At 39.2% G+C, this 24,529-nt stretch overlaps 1 protein-coding gene across 2 annotated transcripts in view; it reads left to right on the top strand.

The window, feature by feature from the left end:
- Nucleotides 1-24,529, top strand: part of UNC13C (unc-13 homolog C) — a 448,489-nt gene that overhangs the window by 162,995 nt on the left and 260,965 nt on the right. For both annotated transcript variants that reach the window (XM_043523375.1, XM_043523376.1), the window contains 2 exons: nt 1,301-1,306; nt 17,026-17,097. In XM_043523375.1, coding sequence (XP_043379310.1) covers nt 1,301-1,306; nt 17,026-17,097 — 78 coding nt within the window. The remainder of the gene's footprint in view (nt 1-1,300; nt 1,307-17,025; nt 17,098-24,529) is intronic.

Below are 24,529 nucleotides of genomic sequence, written 5' to 3'. Positions count from 1 at the left end.
TAACATCATTGCCCACATGCTGGATATATGGTGCACCCTATGCCTAACATATGTATTGGTTAGCACCACAAACCATGAATTGTTTACTAAAGAAATTCATGAAACATTTCAGTAAATCAGAAATGTGATGTATTGAAATCAGGAAAATTTAATGATTGAAATTCACAGGGGGAAAAAGTGAACTTTTTCAGATCAATGATAAAGTGACAGTAATTTGCTCATCTCTGCCAAATTAAAAAATCTCAGGATTCTTGATTTGTAAATTACTGTTTATTATAACGCTGGTGACTGCATTAATACTAATAGAAGAAACTGTGGACCCAATGTTGTAGTCTGGAGAATTAATCTCTAAAGAATAGACAGTAATGGCCAAAATTTTCAAATCTGGGAACCTGAAATCCATATTTAGGCATTTAAATGTATGTGCGCTGCAGATGCTCAGCAACTTTGAAGATCATTTCAACTTAGGTGCCTAAATGTTGGCTTTAATTGCTAGGTTTAAAAATTCCAGCCATTACTTCTTTCTTTAACTAATCAGGTATGAAATTATTGCCCTAAAAGAATAAATAAATAGCAAAAATTTCAAGTTTGATAGATGACATTGCTAGGCACACATAGAGAAGAGTCAGATACAGGGGCCCTGAAAAGGCAATGAGTACATTCTGTGAGATCCTGACCACTATCAAAGCCACTGAAGTCTTTGTCAATTGAGAGGGGGCTTAGCACCCTGTCAGAGAAACCCAGTATCCTGGAGAATCAGCTTCAGAATGAACATGCTATTTGAAAATACAGAGACAGTTGAAAATAACTAAGCTCTACCAAAAACATGGTGCTTCTACTATGTCATCAAAAACCAGATTCATCTTTTTTTAATTGAACATTAGATGATAGCTGCAGAGCTCTTTAAAAATATTTTCCTAGTGAAAGTTATCACTGCTAGCTCAGAAATGACTGTATCCCTTAGTAATGTGGTGGTTAAACTAATACCTGTCTTTTTTTATTACTATTGTAAATAACTGTATGCATAAATGTCACTCATGTGCCTACAAACAGGAAAAAATGAATTATGGAATATCAGATGGGGAATGAAAGAATGCCATTAAGTATTTTTACATGTGTCAATACGATTATCTGTGAATCCTTCAGAAATGTGGAAATAATAATGCTAGAAATGCTTGCTGCTCAGCTGCTTTGACACTGATCAATGTACATATCATTGTTTGACAGCTTTCAGATAGTAAATCTCCCTAATTATTAATACTCTCTCTAATTTCTTCCATATCACCACTGGATTTGTAAGGCTATGGTAAGTGCTTTTATACCAGTGAATGTTCTGAAATGTTATAGTCTAAAGGATTTCACAATTGTCACATTTCATGCTGACCTTTAATTGCAAATTAGAAATGCTGCTTTATGAGCAAGATGTTAATCCTAAATGAGGATATGGTTTATGAAAGTAGCCATCTGTTGAATAATAATTTTAAAATTACTAGAAATTAAAATATATACATATCCTTTTTAAAAAGTGTTTAAATTAAAAAGCTTCCAGTTACAAATGGAAATAAGCAGATAACTTAAGGCCCAATCCTGCCAGGCACAGAGCACCTTCTCATGTGGTGTATAGGATCCTTAATGGAAGTTGAGTATGTTCAGCATCTTGAAATTGACCTTGATTTAAATTGATTTTGAATTATTTGGACAATTTGGAAAAAACTTGTTTTTCCAAAATAAATCAACTTTCTGTGCAGTGTAGCAAGAGCTATGCTGTGTATTTGATATTACGTCATGTAGAAAATCTGTTTTTTCCAGGCCCTATTTCTGGGGAATCTCCCCATCTGCTTTCCCAGTCTCTGCACCTTCTCTTTTGTCCCCACTGGAAAACACAGTGTTGGCTTAGAATGAACAGCAAGTAAGATGTAATAAGAGAATTCTGCCTGAGTAATCAATCTCAAATGGCTTGTTTTCGGCCGCGCAACACTTCCCGTTATTAAAACCCTGTTTTTCAGTTGCTCGTAACTTTAACAACTTTTAACTATTTGGGCTGAAATTTTCCATGCTGGGTGTCTGCCTCAGGCTGTATATTTTTGAAAAAATTCAGCCAAATTCATTCAGTTGCTTACAAAAACAAGGCTAGGAAAAAATGTTATTTTGCCCAGGTTACAAAATTCTGGCGACTTTTTTTTTTGAGAAGTCTCCAAACTTTGAAGCAAGGAATTGCACTTTGGCAGGAGGATGGCTTTTGTGCCAGCGATATGGTTTTTGTAGTCCCTGAGCAAATCCGTCCCCAAATGTGGTCAAGTTTATAAGATTTTAAAAAATTCCAGATTGCACATGCTCAGTAGAGACTTGCTAGAGCTTCACAGCTAAATTCCCCCAAAATTCTGTTTCAACTGGGCATGCTCCAGCTTGGGGCTGAATAGGACTTTCCTTTAAATTGTAGCTCTGGGTTGCCGTGGTCTGGGCCCTGGACTGGCCCTGGAACCAAGAGCAGGTAGTCTTAATTCTGGCATTTCCTGATATTTGAGTGTTTCACTTTGCAAACTTGATAATGTTCTTTTAACAGAGTGTGTGTGTGTGTGTTGTGTGGTGTGTGTGTGTGTGTAATATTGTATTGTAAATCATTTTGTAGAAATTCAGAAAAATGGAAATTTACTTTACTTTAGCAATATCCTGTATATAAATGTCATTTTATTTCTCTCTAAAGTATCACAGTGTAAAAACCAACATTCTTATCCAGGGGCTTCAATCATTTTTTATATATTTGATCCTTCCTTTGCGATCGCTGAGGTAATATACCTTTTCATTGACATCACTTAACTAGAAAATATAACTGATATAAACTCTTGGAATCTGAGGTCTTTGCTCTCATTTACAGTTAGAAGCTCCTTTACACAGCAGTATAAAGGGGCCTTGGGATAAATGTGAATCAGGACCTGAAACTATATAACAAATCTCTCACAGGGTTTTAGTTCCCATTTTTACTCTTCAAAACTGAGATGAGCTTTTACAGCTTATGATGGGTTAGACTCACTTTCCATGAATTACTTTGCAGCCTTGTGTTTATTTTTGGTCTGTTAGCATGAATCTTTCACACAAAGCGTGAAGCCCTTTGGTGGGAAAAAAAAAGTCCAGATTAGTTGCCAAGATAGGCTGGTAGACGTAGATTGAATACCATCTGTATATATAAGTATCAACTAGCTCCTAATCACCATATTATCTGAATGCCTCCTAAGTATTTTTAAAATAGAGATAACTATAACAGTCTCTTACACACCCTGTCTCCCTTCTCAGACTGTGGGATAATATCTTCTTATAACCTTTAATGAGGGAGGCCCTTTGACCGGACAGCAGGGAATGAAAAAAATCCAAAACATAAATGTGGCAGGGAGGAGGCTCCCCCTCCCCCCCAACACCGTCTTTGATTCTCTGCTTAACTATTGGCTAGGCAACGGGGAATGAAGCCAGCTGATTGGGTGCTGTTTGCCCTCCCCTCACAATTTAAACTAAATTTCTTTTCTAAAGAAAAGGCTTTTCTAAACCTCTTACCCTGGCCTCCCTCTCCTTAGTTGTAAATTACGAGTTGTGTTGCTTATGATACTACAGGTCTGACCAATCACTCTTTTTAGGGATAAGGAAGGAATTTTACCTGTTGGGCCAAATTGGCATGTAACCCGGTGGGGGTTTTGCCTTCCTTGCTGACTCCCGGAGGCACAGTTGGGTTAGAAATGATAGGATTTGATGTTCCTATAATGCTGTTATGATTACTGACTGGTTATAACTTGTGACCAGTGTCCGGTGACCAGTGGCTAAAAGAGCCAACTGCCAGAGGTAAATGAGACTCAGGATGGCACAGCTGGACCTTGCACATGGTGGGAAAGAACTGGAAGTCTTTCAGGACTGAAGTTTCCCCCACCCAATCTTGTGACCCTTCTCATTCCATGCCACTTTATGCGGAGTGTTTCACAACTGAACTGAGTCAGTGGAGTAGAACAGGGAAGAGGGTCAATTCTGAGCTGTTTGGTTCCTCTAACCTGCACTGGAACCAGTGTAGGCAATGGAAAACAATGTTGTGTTTCTCCCCAAGGTATAATTAATAAAGTTGCGATCTGCCATTTAAACCCATCCAGGTGCCTTTCTATCATTCATCTGCTTCCTCAGGGCAAACAGTTTGATTATTGTTGATCAGGATTGTGTTTGTTGTTTGGGTGCATAAGTCATTGGATGGGTTGTGTGTGCGTGAAGAAAGTATTCCAAGAAAGCTAGACACAAGAAATAGTTTTTCATTTAGTTCTGAAAGTGGTTAGTGCCACAGTAATTCTTCTCTCTTGCAGGAGAGTACCATAGTCTAAACCCAGCTGCAGTGAATGTTCTGTTTACTGCAGTCATGAACCTTCTCTATTAGTTGGCATTATTATAAGTTCCAGTGGAATGTAGCTGCTATGGAGGTCATGGTCACTGAAGTGGAAGCAATCTTTCAGGTGGCTAGGGCTAATCCAATGGAGGATTTTGAATATCAGGACAGATACCTTGTATTCATTTGCGGAGTCAGCACAGAGAGCACCGCGGTGATGTGTTCACAACAACCTCTGTTACTAAGAAGACAGGTTTTTGTACCAGCTTGAGCATTTTCATAGGTGTGGCTCGATTCATAAAAAGGAGTTGCAGTAATCCTAGGGGAGGCTGTAAATGCATGGATCACTGTGGCCAGGTAGGTGTAATCATCTTCTGGCTAGTCCCGGACAAATGTGGGCATTTTTCACCATTAGGGCTATTTTGGTATCTAGTAGCAATGAGGAGGTCCAAAGGACCCCAAGACTTCTGACTGATTTAATAATCTGATGAAAAATGTCATCATAAAAGGAAAATAAAGGAGGCAAGTTTTTCAAAACACGTCTACCTTCCCACTAGCATTACCTCAGACTTCCTAGCTTTACGTTTCTCTGTTGTCTGTTCATGCAGGTGATGATTTGAGTGATCTTTTGAGAAATTTGGGAGTCATTGCTGGTTACATTTGACTTAAAGAAGATTATACAGTGTAAATTTCATACATATGTGAATTTAATTTCTTCCTTGTTTCTTGCTCTTTCAGTGTCTCCCTTCATATGCTTAAGGTCACTTGGTTAAGCATTGACGTAGCATGAGTATGATACCAGACTGTTGGGTGAAACTTTTTTTATATAAAATTATTAATTCTTTATACTGTGGGACGGTTCTGATTCCTTAGGGAGAATTCCAGGTGTATTGATAAATCAGCATAAACCACAGGACTTGACTGAAACAATAGTCCATTGTCACCTTTTTTTTATATAAATTTCTCTCCCATAAAAAAACCCCACATTTGTAGCAGCAAAACAGCAATGATAGTAGGATAGATATATCAAGATTTAAGACCCTTATCAAACCCAGTGGGCCAGATCTCAGCTCATACTGACATAATGACTTTGACTCCGGCAGAATAACACTAGTGTGCAAAACCTAAGGTCTGGCCCTGTTTCCATATTACCTTGGAGTGCGATTATTTCACTTTCCGAGAGTATTCCTTAATTATTCATAAAGTAATGTATGAAATCCTCTTCATATTAGCTTGTTAAATATTTAAAGAAAATCATATACTTCTTATAGCTGCTTTATTGAAAAAATAAAATTTGAGATAAAGTGGAAAAAACAATGATTGTGATTAAATTAGTTCATTTCATACCTGTGTATTGCAGAACTTAAGAATTAGTTGCGAGCACATGGTGGTGGAGGTATTGGTAAAAACTTCCTTTTCTTGCTTTCATTCCCTTGTTGGACCTACCTTAATATTCAAGATGACCTCTGATGATGAAAAGGTCACACTCTGATGTCTGTGCTGCAGAAACAGATGGCAAGGGAGAATGAACTTTATTACAGTGGCTCTGAGTAGTAATGCTTTCATTAAAGCCGAGTTGCCATTTTCGTTCTCACCCTGGTTTCTGGGTTTAATACCAAAGCCCTGTCAAATGCTTCAAGATCAGGCATCAACTTTTTTTTTTTAATAGAAAAATCGTAGGAAGGAGTTAAGTAAATTTGGGTGCCAGTTTGTTTTCTTTCAGGTGCTTTTTCCCTGTGCCGTAGAGCGTGCACGCACACACACACGCACGCACATACATATATATTGCAAAGAATATAATTCAGATCTCCAAAGAAGTACATAAATTACCTTTTAATAGTTGAAAGAGAACCTGTTTTGAAACTAGTTAGCTATTAAATGATGAAAACTAGCCTGTGGAGAACCTACTTTTGGTCACTTTCCCCTTGGCGTGAGTGCCCTGAAGAAACCTTTAAATTACCTAATAAAATATGGTACTGATTGCTGAACAGCTACTCACATTTTTCTAGCTTTGAATTTTCTCTTTTCAGTTTTAACAGTCTAAAGCTTTATTCACAAGGCAAGCCAGATGTATTTTATTTTCTGACAATAATTGCATCTTTCCAAGCTGTTTTGGAGCTACTTCCACCACACACAAACCATGTTATTACATAATATTCTTGTTTATCTGCACTTTAAACTTCAGATGGACCAAATCCTCCTTTATGATATTGGGACATATGTTAAGAGTGATACGAATATTATAGTAAAGTTATTTAGTAAGGTAGTGTGCTGGTTGCCTATCTTCTCTCATTGGTCTGTGATACTTTTGGGCAATGGTATCTCTGTGTATTATTTTACTACATATGGGACCAAATCATGAAGATTTTACCCAAGACTTCTCTCTGAAGCTAGAAATTTCATGGCAGAATCAAATGTGGAAATGTTCACGTACAGATTGTAATTGAATCCCATGTTAAATCAACACATTAATATTTGACAATAGCTGAGAATAATAAACAAACTAGGGAAATGCAACATCAATGGAGTTACTATAAAGTGGGTGCATAAGTGGTTGGAAAACCATTCTCAGAGATTAGTTATCAGTGGTTCACAATCATGCTGGAAGGGCATAATGAGTGGGGTCCCACAGGGATCAGTTCTGGGTCGGTTCTGTTCAATATCTTTATCCAATGATTTAGATAATGGCATAGAGAGTACACTTATAAAGTTTGCGGATGATACCAAGTTGGGAGGGGTTGCAAGTGCTTTGGAGGATAGGATTATAATTCAAAGAATGATCTGGACAAACTGGAGAAATGGTCTGAAGTAACTAGGATGAAATTTAATAAGGACAAATACAAAGTACTCCATTTAGGAAGGAACAATCAATTGCACACATACAAAATGGGAAATGCCTGCCTAGGAAGGTGTACAGCAGAAAGGGACCTGGGGATCATAGTGGACCACAAGCTAAATAAGAGTCAACAGTGTAACACTGTTGCAAAAAAAAGCAAACATCATTCTAGGATGTATTAGCAGGAGTGTTATAAGCAAGACATGAGAAGTAATTCTTCCACTCTACTCTGTGCTGATTAGACCTCAACTGGATTATTGTGTCCAGTTCTGGGCACCGCATTTCAGGAAAAGATGTGGACAAATTGGAGAAACTCCAGAGAAGAGCAACAAAAATTATTAAACGTTGAGAAAACATGACCCTATGAGGAAAGATTGAAAAAAATGGGCTTGTTTAGTCTGGAAAAGAGAAGAATGAGAAGGGATATGACAACAGTTTTCAAGTACATTAAAAGTTTCTGACTAGGAGGAAAGGAGAAGAATTGTTTTCTTAACCTCTGAGGATAATACAAGAAACAAAGGGTTTAAATTGAAGCAATGGAGGTTTAGGTTGGACATTCGGAAAAATCTTCCTAACTGTCAGAGTGGTTAAGCACTGGAATAAATTGCCTAGGGAGATAGTGAAATCTCCATCATTGGAGATTTTTTAAAGAGCAGGTTAGGCAAACACCTGTCAGGGATGGTCTAGATAATACTTAGCCTTGCCATGAGTGAAGGGGCCTGGTCTAGATGACCTCTCAAGGTCCCCTCTAGTCCTACGATTCTATGAATTTTGGCTAATAGGAACACTTACTAAGTTACTGTACATTGAGTTCAGAAAGAAAGGGGCTCGTGCTAATACCATATCTGAAAGCATGACATACATTAAAGTTGATGAGGGAAGTAGCTTGGCCAAAATCACTTGCAACTTAAATGGTCAAGTAAGTAAAACATCAGGTATGAGTAATTAGGTCAGGGCCAAAGCGATGTAACTCACACTGATTTGACATTCCGTTGGGTCTGAGAAGCAAGTGTACTTTATATATTCAGAGTGGGAGGGGTAATATATCACTATGCTTACCTACATGCCTCCAGCTTTCATCCAGACCACACCACATGATCCATTGTCTACAGCCAAGCTCTACGATACAACCGCATTTGCTCCAACCCCTCAGATAGAGACAAACACCTACAAGATCTCTATCAAGCGTTCTTACAATACAGTACCCACCTGTTGAAGTGAAGAAACAGATTGACAGAGCCAGAAAAGTACCCAGAAGTTACCTACTACAGGACAGGCCCAACAAAGAAAATAACAGAACGCCACTAGCCATCACCTTCAGCCCCCAACTAAAACCTCTCCAGTGCATCATCAAGCATCTACAACCTTTCCTGAAGGATGACCCATCACTCTCACAGATCTTGGAAGACAGGCCAGTTCTTGCTTACAGACAGCCCCCCAACCTGAAGCAAATACCAGCAACCACACACCACACAACAAAACCACTAACCCAGGAACCTATCCTTGAAATAAAGCCCCTTGCCAACTGTGTCCACATATCTATTCAGGGGACACCATCATAGGGCCTAATCACATCAGCCACACTATCAGAGGCTTGTTCACCTGCACATCTACCAATGTGATATACGCCATCATGTGCCAGCAATGCCCCTCTGCCATGTACATTGGGCAAACTGGACAGTCTCTACATAAAAGAATAAATGGACACAAATCAGATGTCAAGAATTATAACATTCAAAAACCAGTCGGAGAACACTTCAATCTCTTTGGGCACTCGATTACAGACCTAAAAGTGGCAATTCTTCAACAAAAAAACTTCAGAAACAGACTCCAGCGAGAGACTGCTGAATTGGAATTAATTTGCAAACTGGATACAATTAACTTAGGCTTGAATAGAGAGTGGGAGGGGATGGGTCATTACACAAAGTAAAACTATTTCCCCATGTTTATACCCCCCTCCTCCCCCCGCTGTTCCTCAGACGTTCTTGTCAACTGCTGCAAATGGCCCACCTTGATTATCACTACAAAAGGTCTCACCCTCCCCCCGCTCTCCTGCTGGTAATAGCTCACCTTACCTGATCACTCTTGTTACAGTGTGTATGGTAACACCCATTGTTTCATGTTCTCCATGTATATAAATCTCCCCACTGTATTTTCCACTGCATGCATCTGATGAAGTGAGCTGTAGCTCATGAAAGCTAATGCTCAAATAAATTTGTTAGTCTCTAAGGTGCCACAAGTACTCCTTTTCTTTTTGTGGATACAGACTAACACGGCTGCTACTCTGAAACATAGCAGGAAAAGTAATTAGCTGGTAGGTGTCAGATAAAACATGCTTCTCTACTTTAACATTGACCCACATCATGCCCAGCACTTTCATGGGTCAAATTAAGCCCTGGTATGAGAGGAAACTATTCCCATTTGCTTTCTTCCCCATCGCTTATAGCTGAGTTGAATTTGGCCCAGCAGAATGCTGAATTAGTGCAAATTACACTCATTTTACACACACACCGAGCCAGTTACTTTAGCTACTGGGAGGGAGACTTCAGAGCATCTATCACAGTGGGGAGAGGTTATAATATCTGGAAAAAGAAGGAAGCAGAGGGCCTGAGAGCTAAGAGGAAATGGAGGGAGGAATGAGATAAGGGTTTTTTTTAACTGATGAGGGAAAGCTTGGATCCATGGGGGAGGAACTGTCTCTCTCTCTCTCATGAGTATGTGTACATGTGGGTTTATACACCAATCTACAATGTTGTGAATCTTTTTCTTGTTCCTTGCTTAATTATGGCAAGGCCTGTCTACTAGGCACCTTCAAATGTTCTGGTATTTCATCTTGTCTTTAGGTGAATGCTTCAGAACCTTTGCTAAGGACCTTCCCACTACCCTTGTTGTTAATTTCACATTTCTGTAGTGTAATTCTTGTGGGCCTAGTGCACTGTCAACTTTTAATATTTTTAATTGTCTAATTATCTGCTCTGTTGCAATGGCAAAGCCTCTGAACATCTCACATTGCTCTCCGAGAAAATATATCTAAGTTCTTTGAATGCTGCCTTCTGCTTATAGTGAGAATATCCATTTAGGCCCCAGTCACTGCCATTTTCTCCTGCCCCTCAAGGCCACAGCTGTCTTGTTGTAGGCATAGTTGCTTTTTATGTATTTCAATAACTTCCCAGTGATCACAGATAATTATTTTAATTCCATTTACTCTTGTTATCTTTTTTGTTAAATACTTTGACTCTATTATTTTTAGTCCCTCCCCCAAACAGTTTACAATCGGAGGCCCCAGTCCTGCAACTAATATCATCTGCCTATGTGTGAGGCCTCATTGACTTCAATGGAGCTCTACATTGGCGTTCCAGGACACCCACATGCTATCAGTTGCAGAACTGAGTCCTAAACAGACAAAAGGTGGATGGAAAGGGATGCACTGTGCAAGCTGAGTGATTGGCAAACCTCATATAAGTTCCATGGTTGTGTTGTGTTTGTATTTGTTTTGTTTGTTAGGGATGGGCATTTATTTTGAGATTTATTTTCATACCTACATGAAATGTATAATGGGCCAGGTGTGGGGCAAAAAGGAAAGGCAGGAGGGGATCAATTAATAAGAAACACCTAAAACAAGATTGCAGACATTGTGAAGTAGGGGGCATAGAAGCGAAAAGAAGCAGGCAGAAAGGGTGAGGAGGAATATGGAGGTCAGTGAGATTGTGATTGACAGCAAAAGATTTGTGAAGAGGAAACACAGCCAATCAATAGAGGGGAAAGAATATCTGTACCAATTGAAGGAGAGGGAGTCTGAGGTATCACCGCTGTCCAGAGGCTGCTAGAATAAGTTACTGGCATCTTCCTGGCTAGAGGATGGGTGGGGCGGCAGGGCCCATCTGCCCCTAGATAGTGATGGTGCTCTCAGAGGAGGCACGATTGCAAAGGTCCAGCAGGCAGTGGGAAAATGGGGGTCCTGGCTGCACTTCAGCTCTCTTCTCCACCAACCCATATGTTCCAGGAGGTTGCAAGTGTTTTTCAACTTCACTGCTGTCTTAGTTGTCCAACAGACCTCTTTCCTTTATGTCATCACAACAGGCAGCTTTAGTCACCCCCATGACTTTTCACTGAACATTTTAATTGTTGTTTAATTCTAATCCCAACATGCTTCCCATCACTACTTTTCAGAGTTTCTGCTATTATAACATATTGTATTATTGTTTTTATTATTTAAGACCTGAGGCCAAATTCAGAGGTGATGTATAAGTTGCTCATTAGTCTGGGGGTGGAGATAACGGGGAATGCACAAGTGAGTATAAGACTAGGTTGTTGTAACTTACATACCAAGGAGCTGAAAGAAGGTATAAAAAAAAAGCACAAGTTAAAATAGATGGTGTCCTACTTTAACTAATACTTTCATACACCTTCCTGTTAGTTGCTTTTTCTTCTATGCCCTTCTCTCTCAGAATTTAGCATGCAAATAACACCTGCATAGATTCCTGTACCCTGAGTGGACCAAATTCACAGATGGTAATGGTAAGATGCAAGTTGGTATTTGGACGTGAGTGTACGAGAGTCTGGTGATCTAACTTACATACCAAGGGTGCTAGACAAAAGGTGTATATTAGACCCACTTATCTGGATATGCCTCTTAATTTGGCTTCAGGTCTGATATCAGCTATGTTAGTTGATGCGCATATAGAGATCAAACCAATTCTTCATTACCTCCTTCTAGTTTTTCCTTTCCATCTATAGGCCATTAAAATTTCTCAGTATGAGGACTCTTGGCCATTTCATGCTTTCAAAACATTTTTTCTATCAGTTTATATCCTAACTGTTGTTCATGATGTATAGCATATCCTTTTCTTTCCTACTTCTCTTATATCCAGGCCATTGCCAAATCCTGCTGTGTCTTTCTCCACAGCATTTCCAATATTCATCCCTTCCTTTCCATTCCTTCTGCCAAGATGATAGTCCATGCTCTGGTAATGTCTTGTCTTGGCCTATTCCTCACTTCTTGATTTCAGCACTGGTCCCCACCCCATCCCCCCCAACCCCTCCAGCCCCTCCCCACTCCTGCCGCCCTTCATTCCCTGTCTACTCAATTGCAGAGCTCTCTATAACTCTCTCTCTGACCCCATCTTCTCCCTCATCCCCCTCTGCATTCCACACATGCTTTTTCTCCTGAATATGCCCTTTGTCTCCTTTGGCCAGTCCAGAATTCCTGCTGCTCTGTATGTTGGATCAGTATCCTGGTTTTAACAGAGGACATACTCCTTCCATGGAGCAAGTCTAATAACTTTTAGAGGAAAACTAGGGTTTTTTTTCAACCTCCTACCCCTATTGATGCTCCCACTGCTCACTCCTCCTCTTATGAAGTTCTTCCCATTTGCTCCCCCTCTTTTTGAGGCTCCAGCTGCTAAAAAAAGAAAAACATACTCATTTCTGCTTCTTTCATGTCTAGCCACATGGTTCCCACCTCCTAGGTCTGGCTAGGACTCTCACTGCCTCCTTTCAAAAAATATCCTAAAAGGCCACCTGCTCCATGAATCATTCCATCTTCAAGGTTTCTACTCTGTTCTATATTTGTTCTCTATTGTAGGATATTAATGACTTTCTGTGCCTTTTATAGTATGTCTACACCACAAAGAAAGACCCACAGCAGTGAGTCTTAGAGACTGAGTCAGGTGATTTGGGCTGCACTGCAGGGCTAAAAATAGCAGTGTAGACATTCGGGGTCAGGCTGGAGCCCAGGTTCTGAAACCCAGCCCAAGCCTGAATGTCTACACTGCTATTTTTAGCTCTATAGCAGGAGCCCCGTGAGCCCAAGTCAGTTGACTCAGGCTCTGAGACTTGTTACCACAGAGTTTGTCTTGCTGTGTAGACACATCCTGACACTGTAAGTTCTTCATAGCAGGCCTGTCTACTTGTTGAATGCTCCTTTAGTACAGCACAACATATTCCGACAGTGCTTCATAAATAAAATTAATCCCTATAATAACTTTGCTCACTGAAATCTCGCTAAGCTCTGTCCATTAGGACTCTTCACTTTTGCTCCTTTCTCACAAATCCCTCTTGATCAGGACATGCAGGAAAACGAGGACAGACAGAGGAATGGTTTAAAGCAGGCTGTTATTAACTTAACGTTGGGGAAGGGCACTCTGCCCTGGGTCACAGAGTCATAGAGTTAAAGGGACCACTAGATCTGTGATCTCCCATCTACTCTACTTACCACCCACACACTAAATCCAACAACTGAAATTAGACCAAAGTATTACAGCCCACAGAAAACTTAGACTATTATGTGCCAGAGGGGGAGAATATGAGGGACAGAAGTGCACAAATGCTCAAGGCCCCTGCAATGTCAGGAAATGGATTAAGTCAGATACACCCAAATAATCCTGGCAAATGACCCACATGCGGCACAGGGAGGTGAAAAAACATCCAGGTCACTGCCAATATGACTTGGGGGAAAGTTCCTTCCCATCCTCACATGAAGCAATCAGTCAGACCCTGAGCACATGAGCAAAAACCAGCCAGACAAGCTCCCAGCGCCACCTCAGAGGGCTGTCTCTCCCTGTCCAGTGTCCCATTTCCAGCCATGGCCATCTCTGGTGCTTCTGAGGAAGAAGACAAAATCCCCTCAGAATACTTGAGGCAGGAGGGCAAATTCCTTCCTGACCCCTGTAGTGGGCTGGCTGCAGTCCTGAAACATGCTTTCAGGAACATAAGACATAAACCACAAGTGAGCTCCAGGGCTATTGACCCTGCTCCCATCATACACTTGTACTTATACATTCGTCCAGCTCTTTCATAAAACAAATTAAGTTGTTTGGCCCCAACAACTGTTCCAGAACCTCACCCCTCTGATGGTTGGAAACCTAATTTTCAGCACAGAGTTACAGGGTTTCTACAATATAACCCATAAATCTGTTACCCCTGCAAGGCCTTTTATCCACACTGGCCACTAGGGGTGTCAGCAATTAATTTGGTTGCACCCCTACCCCCATTATGACTTTAGGCACAGTTCTGAGCAAGGGATAATAGGTAAACTGTGCAACTCCTGGAGTAGGCCTGGGAGAGTTTGTACCTCACAGATACCCCATTGAAGCAAATTCCCTCCTTGCTTCCCTTTTTTTCTCTAATAGCAAATAACACCACTCCCTATACTGGCTCATCTGCACTGGCTGGTGCATTGTTGCAGGTCAAAGTAAACATTCCATCCACTCGCTGCCCTACATGCTCACAGCTGAGGTTCTTACTCTCCTTACACTCCTGCACTAATGCGTAATCCAAGTCACTGTCTAGCCCAAAATGAGTAGCATCACATATTGTAAAATGAAAAGCAGTGCCTTGTTTTGTAAGCAGACGAGACTTAAAGGTTAGCGGTCACAACTGTGAAGGGAACTTGCTGCAAGCAAGTTAGCGTAACTGACCACTCTCCGGGCTTTAAAAAAAGAAATCCTGCAAGCAAACCAACAAAATACGTGTATTTAGCCTGCTAATTCCTGTCTGAGTCCTTTATACTCTGGAGCTCCACTGGCTACCGGTGGAGGTTGTTGCCTGCCCACACATAGCTTCATAACAAATTTTGGCTACTCTTTCTCTTCTCTGATTTGTCCACAGTATGAAGCATTGTCACAGCAAGTTTGAAAAGCAAAACCTGGGAGATATTTAAATTGTCCTTGTCATAAACATTCTATTTTATCAGCCTCGCCAGCACACGCATTTTCAATGTGCCATATTTATAGAAATAAAAGAGAGAGATGGCAACAGACAGGCAGACAGAAATATTTAGTTATTAATGACTGGCTAAGAAAATTAATTGAATGAATCTCACAGGCTAGGTAAATTGCTGAGAGTTTAAGAAGAAAAAAAGATTGCTTGGTTCATCTGTTAACTGTAATAGGATAGTGATGAAGCAAATCAAATATTTCCATGCCAAGGTCTTTTTCTTACACCATAATTAGTTTCACAAGATTAATATTTTTATATCTCTCAGCAAGTTTAATTATTATCAAGGGAAACTTGTTGAAAATTGGATGGCTAGACCAGCGGGAGAAAGTAAACATTTAAAAAGTTAAAATGAATAGTCTTAATGTACAAAAATCCATTTCAAATTATCTCTAAGTTCAAAATTAAACTGGAAAGAATCTCAAGTTTTCACTCCAGCCAAAACTTCATGGGCCAGCTCCTCAGCTGGTGTAAATTGGTGTGTTGGGGTCCAATATGTGGTCACCAAAACAGATAGTGTAGTAGGCACAATGGTTTAAATTAAGGAGCTCAGAAGGAAAAATATTTCCTGGAATTTCTGCAAAAATGAATTGTAGAGACCAAGCAGGCAGCAACGTGAACATCCCAATCAGGGCAATAGACTTGAGGGTCTGTGAGGGCTCTGAGGGCTCTAACTGTTCATCCTTAACACACTAGCCCACAAGAGAAGAGGTGCATGACAAGGCAGAGGCTGGGTAAGAGAAGCAAAGTGATAGAAGCCTTCAGACACTCCTGGAATGATTTACTTTGACTGGGAAGGGAATGTTTTAGCTCAGCTTCAGTGGTAACAATATTTTATAGTGATGCAATGGTATTACTGCTGGGATTTTGTATAGTGGAATAAATCCTATATATTCCCCCAAGAATGAAAGGGGCCTTCTGGCTCTAGGACTGATGCAGTTCTACTACACAATAGTGCCGGCAGTATTTGTGGAGGCTGTGTGTGCTGCCTAATACCACACAAGGCTTATTTCCGTGGTTAATTGTTAAGGACCCATTTTAGGTGATCACAATAGCAATAAAGAATGCACCCAGGCACTGGGATAGCATGTAGCCACCTTGTTTTTTATATAAAAGATTTTGTTTGTTTGTTTTACCTGCTTTTGCATGTGCCGTTTTGGAGCTGATGGGTAGAAGTAAACCACATCAGCAATCAGCAAGGTCTTAAGTGCAAATCTTTACTGGCTTGCTACTGCCAGGTGCTGAGCACCCTTAATGCCCATTTTACCCATTGGAATGCACTCACGGAAGTGCTCAGTGCGATGCAGAATGGATCCCTACCGTAACTCCAGATGAGTTACCATAAATCAAACCAAACATGACACCCGACACTCCCCCTACCTGGGTTTCATCCCAGTCTTCAGAACCCAGCAGCCATTCTTATAGCCATTCTTATAGCCTTCTGAATGGCTGGGCAAAGAGAGAGGAAGAAGGGAGATAGAGTTAATCCTTTCCTAGCTGAAGAACATTTTCACTCTACCCTGACCCTTTCAGAATGCTGAGTGAATACTGTTGGCTTCTTTGATAAAGACTTATTTTCTTTTTCTGTCATAAAGTTTTCTGCAGCATCTTTTGGGAAAGGGAAATATTTCTCACACACACACAAATGTTAAAAATGGTCAGTGACTTAAAAAAGAATGATTCAGGCTGGCAACCTGAATTCTAAGCCCAGTGCAAATTAATCTCCAAATTGCTGCAGACATGTCCTGCTACCACATTAGGTTAGGATGCCTGTCCTTGTAGCATATGAATTTGCTTGGCAAAGCTGAAAAATAGAGACAGCCTGTGGGTTAAAAAAACTGAGCCGTAAAACCCTGAATAACAGGTTTTATATTAGGAGTGGCAGTTCGGCTAGGCACTGCCAGTAGAAACAATAATGATTGTTGGAAAGTGTGCTTCCATTATGTACTGTAACATTAAAAGTTCTGTGCAGTAAACGATAACTGAAATTTATTCATCACTTTGTTATAATTTTGCTTAAACTCATATAGAATAACATTATCAACCCCTCTTTTTTCCATTAAGTTCTATAGTTAGTATTACAGGTGTATTTGATAACTTTTTTTGTGTTCACTTTAAACAGACACTTGCTGCCCGAAAGTCTGGTATATCCCTGGCCATGGTTATCCGGACTTCCATAAACAATGAAGAAATGGTAAGTGCTTTACAGTGGAAGTTGTGTTCGTTTAAATAATGAAGAAACTTTGATAGAGCTATTTGAACATCTATTATTAATGTTATGCAAAAGATAATGATGTGGAAAATTTTGTTTCATCTTGACTGGGCATTTTGATAGTATTGCTGTTTATTTATTTATATATTTTCTGGAAGCACCAAGATGCTCTTTCCTATACAAGTGCCCTGTGTTGCTATGTGCTTTACAAACATATAGAAAGACATGGTCCCAAAAGCAAATTTTACAGTCTAAGAAAAAAACAGCCAGCAAATCTCAAAAGTAAGGGACATCTAAATGTACTGTTTGTCTCATACAAACCCAGGGCTTTTTGCCTTCATTAGAGCAAAATAAATAAGAAATGCTAAATTAGGCTCTTAGGATCGTATATTTATCTTAAAATAATAAATGGCCCGTTATTTTAGACTTTGTAATATGTAGTTTGGTCTAATATATTGCTTCCTAATATATTGGTCTAAGCATCTGGTATGGAAAACCTGGATTCCTTGAACAATTGGTTCAAACCTCTTCAGAAGTCATTCAGCCCTTTGTCATTCCAGGATAGAATAAACTGATTTCGTGCCATTTACTATGTGGGGACTTTCAGATGAGACAATTAAAAAAAACCAAAAACCCAAGGTCCTGTCTGATATGACAGGACAATATTGATCTTTTATTCTTTTTCATAAGAGCAGAGATTGATTCTAAACTTCTAAATTTTCCCTTCCCCCTCTGCTATGCAACCTGGCTAGTTAAGCAGCCTGGCTTGTTCTTACAGGATAAAAGGTGTTACATAAATGTAAGAAAAAGAGGACTTGTGGCACCTTAGAGACTAACAAATTTATTTGAGCATAAGCTTTCGTGAAAGCTTATGCTCAAATAAATGTGTTTTAGTCTCTAAGGTGCCACAAGTACTCCTTTTCTTTTTGAGAATACAGACTAACAGGGCTGCTACTCTGAAACCTGTCATAAATGTAAGAGATTATTATCTCTAAGAGTTTTTGTTTGATCTGTCTTTCTGAATCATTCCAGTCTGGCATTTAACCCGTATGTGTATTTTTGCAGATTTAGAGCAGGGGGGGGAAAGCCTGGGTTGATTTAATTTGGTCTGTCATGACTCTCACTTGAAATGGGTCATGAGAGACATTTTTATTTTATAAAACATTTATTTTATGTGCATTCTGTTTATGGGAAACTGTCATTTTAAAGATGTTTAACAGTGCTATAAACAGGATTTTGACAAGTGCCTACTGCCTTTCCATGCCTGGTACACTTTGTTATGTCATAGTTTACCTATTGGATTAGATTGCAGGGACCATGTGTAATTTTTCACTACTGATAGGCATCTAGCAGCCTTTTGGTTACAATAAAAATAATCACCAATAATAAGGAGTGCAGTGGTATATGGTGGACTAGAATGATTATTTCCCACATAAACTTACAGTGACAATCTTTTGAAGACAATCACATTCTGATAATCTGGCCATAACCATTTCCCACCAGTATTTTGCAAAAGAGGGTTGTTTTAGTCAAGAACACAATAGATGTCATTCTCTCCATGGAGATTTGAAGTGTAATGCGAGTAATTTTGCCTGGCTAAACCTAGCATGATTAAACAGAAGCACTAATTTGAGGGATAAAGGGCACTTATGTGACTCCCCCCGGGTTACCAGTCCAAACATATTCTTCTTTGATTTATTCTCCTTTGAGAAAATGAAACACATTGCATTTTCTTATAATGTAGTTAGGCTCCACAGTGGACATGCTGCAGGTAGAAAAGTGGAGAGGTTGCTAGTGGGCTACATCTTGATATTGACGACCTTCAAAGGAGGCCCCGTAATTTGAGTGAAGATGGTGTGGTGCCATGGGTAATCATAAAGGAATAAGCTGGTAGTACTCAAAAATAGAATGCTGAAGTGGAAAACAACTAGTGTTTAAAATTATCCTTTTCAATAAAAGCAGCAGTTACCTTGTGCTGCAGTCTCAAAATAGCAACAAAGGTTGATAGGGCAAAAACAAAGTATGGAATCGTAAAAAAGCCGATAGGCACAGAAAAATATAATTTACATAGACCAAAATACATCACACAGCTAGTACAAAATACACAGGTTTTTCTGTTATTTATTTCATATGACTATGAAAATAGCTGGCCACATTTACAAAATTTAAAAGCAATCCATATGTATTACTAACAGATGCCCACGAAAAGACAATTTCTAATCATTACCAACTCCTGCGACAATCAATATCCATTCAGCCACTGACTCAAATCAGCAAAAAAAAAAAAAAAAAGGGAGGGGGAGATAGAGACAGGCAGATTCAACAAATTCATTTGCACCGTGTTTTGTTTTGTTTTGTTTTTCTGAGAACTGTAAGAGGGAGCAAGTTGTAGAGCTGACATATTTATTGTTGACAAATGCATGATAATGCAGACTGGAAGGACTCATTTTAACCACACTGTTCGATTCTGAATTAACTGTAACCACTTGAGGAAAAAAGCGGGGGTCCTTTCAATGAAAACGTCTGCTCCATATGTGTCGGCAGTTGGGAAAGTTAATACAGTGTTAGGATGCATAAAGAATAGGGTGGAAAATAATACTGCATATATTATAAGTTTGTTATATGCCTTGAGCTTGATAACTGTTTTCAGTTCAAGTCAGCCCATATCAAACAATGTGTACCAGAAATAGAAGTCTGAAAACAGACAACAAATATGATTACAAGCATAGGAAGACATCTGCATGGTGAGAGAATGAAAAGATTAAGTCTGATAGTTTTAGAAAGGAGAGGAATAGGGGGAGCCTATTATATGACAGTTATATAAAGAATGGTATAGAAAAGGCAAACTGGGCACATATAGGGGACATACAATAAAATTGAAAGGCAACAAATTTAAAACTTGATAAAAGGATATACTTTTCTACCTAATGTATAAGTAACCAGTGGAACTCACTGCCACAAGGTATCATTGAGACCAAGAGCTCAGCAGGATTGAAACAAGGAACAGACATTTACATGAATAGTGGGAACATCCAATTATGGACAGGCTGAAAGGTAATGGATGTAAACCCTCAATCTTTAGTGAATGAGACTCCATTAGTTGACAGGAGTTAGGAAAAAGCTTTCCTTGTAGGCAGGTTATCCCATTATAGAGTGTCTTACAGCTATTTCTGGGGTGTCAGTACTGATCACTGTTTGAGGCAGGATACTGGGTTGGCTGGACAACGGAATTTTCTGGATCAAGCCAGATGTCAACTTTCAGCTGATGATTTCCGCCCAGAATAAATTGCCACCTACCTCCCATAAATTAAACTCTTGGGATAGACTGTGTAAGGTTCGCTGCTCCATACACATGCTACAGTGGGACATCATTATGATACGTAGTCAATACGTGTAGTCTAAAGCCCTGATTCAGCAGAGTACTTAAGCATGTGCTTAATGTTGTTAACGTCACTGAGACTTAATTGTGTGCTTAAAGTTAAAGCATAAATTTAACTGCTTTCCTTATGGGCAGGTTATCCCATTATAGAGTGTTTTACAGCTATTTCTGGGGTGTCAGGTACTGATCACTGTTTGAGGCAGGATACTGGGCTGGCTGGACAATGGAATTTTCTGGATCAAACCAGATGTCAACTTTCAGCTGATGATTTCCGCCCAGAATAAATTGCCATCTACCTCCCATAAATTAAACTCTTGGGATAGACTGTGTAAGGTTCGCTGCTCCATACACATGCTACAGTGGGACATCATTATGATAGTAGTCAATACGTGTAGTCTAAGGCCCTGATTCAGCAGAGTACTTAAGCATCTGCTTAATGTTGTTTAACGTACTGAACTATTGTGTGCTTAAAGTTAAAGCATAAATTTAACTGCTTTGCTGAATCAGAGTCATAACACTGTAGGTTTGTGGTATGTCACTGGTGCTCAAAATACTGGAAGCATAATTATTTGTTTTTTGTCCTTTTCTTAAAAGGAATCAAAAGTTCAAAAAGCATGTGACACAGTGCTTGAGTGAAATTATCTCCAATTGTCTAAGGAGAATAAATGGATAATTTTTCAGTGTTGGAGGATTTTGCTGTGCATTAACAGTGCCTAGATATTGCTGTGAGTGGTGTGCTATAAATATACACAATAGATCAGGACAGAATACGATTACGAATGAAAGCATTCTGAGTACTGGATAATAAGATATATAAAATTATCCTTTTGCTACATGTTAAATAGCACAGAATCCATGGAATTCTTGTTGTTATTTAGCAAAAGACTGTTCTTACCAAACATATATACATAAATATCATTTGTAATATTGGGCTGTCAAGCGATTAAAAAATTAATTGTAATTTAAAAAATTAATTGCAATTAATCACACAATTAATTGCACTGTTAAACAATAGAATACCATTTATTTAAATATTTTTGGATGTTTTCTACATTTTCAGATAAACAAGAGGTGGGAAGTATTATCTCCTGTAAATGTAAACAAGCTTGTTTGTCTGAGTGATTAGCGGAACAAGAAGTAGGACTGAGTGCACTTGTAGGCTGTAAAGTTTTACATTGTTTTATTTTTGAGTGCAGTTATTTTTTGTACATAAGGCTACATTTGTAAGTTGCACTTTCACGATAAAGAGATGGCATTACAGTACTTGTATGAGGTGAATTGAAAAATACTATTTCTTTTATCACTTTCACAGTGCAAATATTTGGAATCAAAAATATTATAAAGTGAGCACTTTGTATTCTGTGTTGTAATTGAAATCAATATATTTGAAAATGTAGAAAACCCCAAAAATATTTAATAAATTTCAATTGGTATTCTATTGTTTAGCAGTGCTATTAAAACTGTGATTGATCACGATTAATTTTTAAAATCGTGATTAATTTTTTTTGAGTTCTTGTGAGTTAACTGTGATTAATCAACAGCCCTAGTAATATTATACTGTCCTTTAACAAATATGAGTAAGTTTTTATTTCAAAGACAGAACTTGTAAACCAGTTATTCAGACAAAACATTTTTTTATCTTTGAATTTCCCATAATAGCCTGGTGCTAAATAACAAAAAAACAAAACGTATTATTTGGCTTCTGTGCTATTTACCACAAAGCAAAAGGATTATATAAAATGTGTTTCTTTCAAGGACTACTACAGTTTATTTTGATTTCTTTATACAATGTAATGGTCCAGATCTTACAAATGAAATATACCCTGTTGAAATCAATGGAATTGAATAGGGTGAAAGACATGGCAGGATTTTCACTGACATGACTAATCAGATCATATGTATTATAGCAATAAGTCTGCAAAGGAATCTTCAAAGACACGGTTTTTTCTGTGAACTGTGATTAATCAACATACGGTATAAATTCAGTTTGAGATGTTTTTGAGGTTTTCTTTTTAACCTCTGTACCTGGTAAGCTGTGAAGGGGGCATTCTGGGAATTGGGGAAGGAATGGAACATATTGTGCTTTAGACTGAGATCATGGCTAGCAGAGGAGCTCCTAGTTGTTATCTATCTGCCAGTGCACGTTAGAGAAGCTTTAAAAGAATTACCAGCTGGGAGAAGACCTGACCCAGGTAGCTCCTGGTATGGGAGGTGTAGAAAAATTATGTAGAGCCACTTCCCTGGCTGTGTTGCACTGTCCCATCAGGGCATCATCCCATTGTTTTCAGTCACAGCTATTCGCTCAAATTGTTTTCAGTCTTCAGTTACTATAGTTCAGACTCCATAGTCTTCTAAGTGTCTCAAAGTTACTTGGATCATATAGGGGTGAACTAGAACAGAATTTCTGCCCAAATAGGCTGCACAGTGTACCAATTACCATGAGGATGTAACAAGCAACTTTTGGTTACTTAAATTTAAGCTTACTTAAGTTTCCATAGTCTCAGCTAATCAGCACCATTTATTATTACTGATATTTCTATCATGGTAACAATTCAAGATCCACTTACAGGGACTAGGGCCCCATCCTATGTGACAGTGTACAAACAACTGTCATAAAAACAGTCCTGGATCCAGAAAACTTTCTGTCAACACTTTAGACAATATGTGGCAAGAAAGAAGGGGAGGGAAGAGGAGATCAAAGTTATATAAATTAGTCAAAGCAACAGTCTCAATGGCCACAGCTGCTTGCCTGCCCTACCAATACCAGACTCCAGTGACTTGTAGCCACCACATAGATTTTTAAGAGATTTTTATAAGATAGGTGATGTCTGTTCAAATGTGGATGGGGAGTTTTGACCAAGCATAACAGAGGAAGCACAAAGGTGTTTATGGGGAAAAGTGGGCAATCAAGGCTGGTTTCACTGGCAGAGCGAAAATGGGAGCTCAACGTCACAACATAAAATTAGATTTTTGAAAGGCAGAGTAAGGCTCTATGTTGGAGAGCATCAGTAATGATGATGAGAAGCTTGCACATGGTGCATTGGAGAGCAGGGAACAAACAGAGAGACATGAAGAGGGGGCAAGGGAGATTCTTGCAGTTTTTCTGACATAGCTCATTATTCTGTTCAAGTAATTAGGTGTTTGGTTTTGTAATTAACCTTGCTGCCATAGCTGCTATAAGTCGGCACAGCTACATTGATGTCAATGAAGCTAGGCTGATTAATGCCAGCTGAGGATCTGACCCAAAGAATTTAATACAGAATTATAGCCCTGCAGTAAGATTCACTGGGTTGTGGGGGAGACTTCATCAGCCAATAATCATGGGTGGGGATTATATGTGTGTGTGTGTATGTGTATGTTTATATATACACAGAGAGAGAGAGAACTAGAAAACATATGGCTAAGCTTATGACTTAGTCAGCTCATGAATATTAACTGGCCCCCACCTGGGTGATGGTTTTTCTGCTGCAGTAGAGAGTTGTCATGTGATTGCCCTGATTGTATAGCAGTGATACTAGGCTAGCCGTCTAGATATGTGCTCCATAAAATGTGGGACTGTTTATTATTGTCAAAATATTCCCAGGTGTTATGGGGAAAATATATATCCAGCCACATAAACAAAAATATCTTCCCTTCTTGCCTCATTCGAAATGTTAATACCCCTCACTTACAGACTACACTTATCAGAGCGCAGATGGCAGTAAGTAGCATTAAAGATGTGAAAGCATCAACAAAAACTTAAATTCATGTGGTGAAATGAAAAAAGCTTCAGTTCCAATCCTCCTGATCTCTTCTTTGAGCCACATTTAATACATAGGTTTAATATTAAAATGGCTATTTCCCCTTCCTTCAGCCATAGATTCCTATCTTGTCCCACTTCCACAACCTCAGCGCTCTCTCTCTCTCTCTCTCTCGCTCTCTCTATTTTTCACAAGCAAACCAACAAGATAACTTGGTGCCTCATTTGCCTGTGTTTACCAAGTCTTCGAAATATCCAGCTTCCCCCTGTGCTGTCTTCCAGATGACTGCTCTTCC

This window comes from Chelonia mydas, chromosome 10 (genome assembly GCF_015237465.2).
Source record: "Chelonia mydas isolate rCheMyd1 chromosome 10, rCheMyd1.pri.v2, whole genome shotgun sequence".
NCBI lineage: Eukaryota > Metazoa > Chordata > Testudines > Cheloniidae > Chelonia > Chelonia mydas.
The sequence above is the reverse complement of the archived record's forward strand: the minus strand, read 5'-3'. Positions and strand labels throughout refer to the sequence as shown.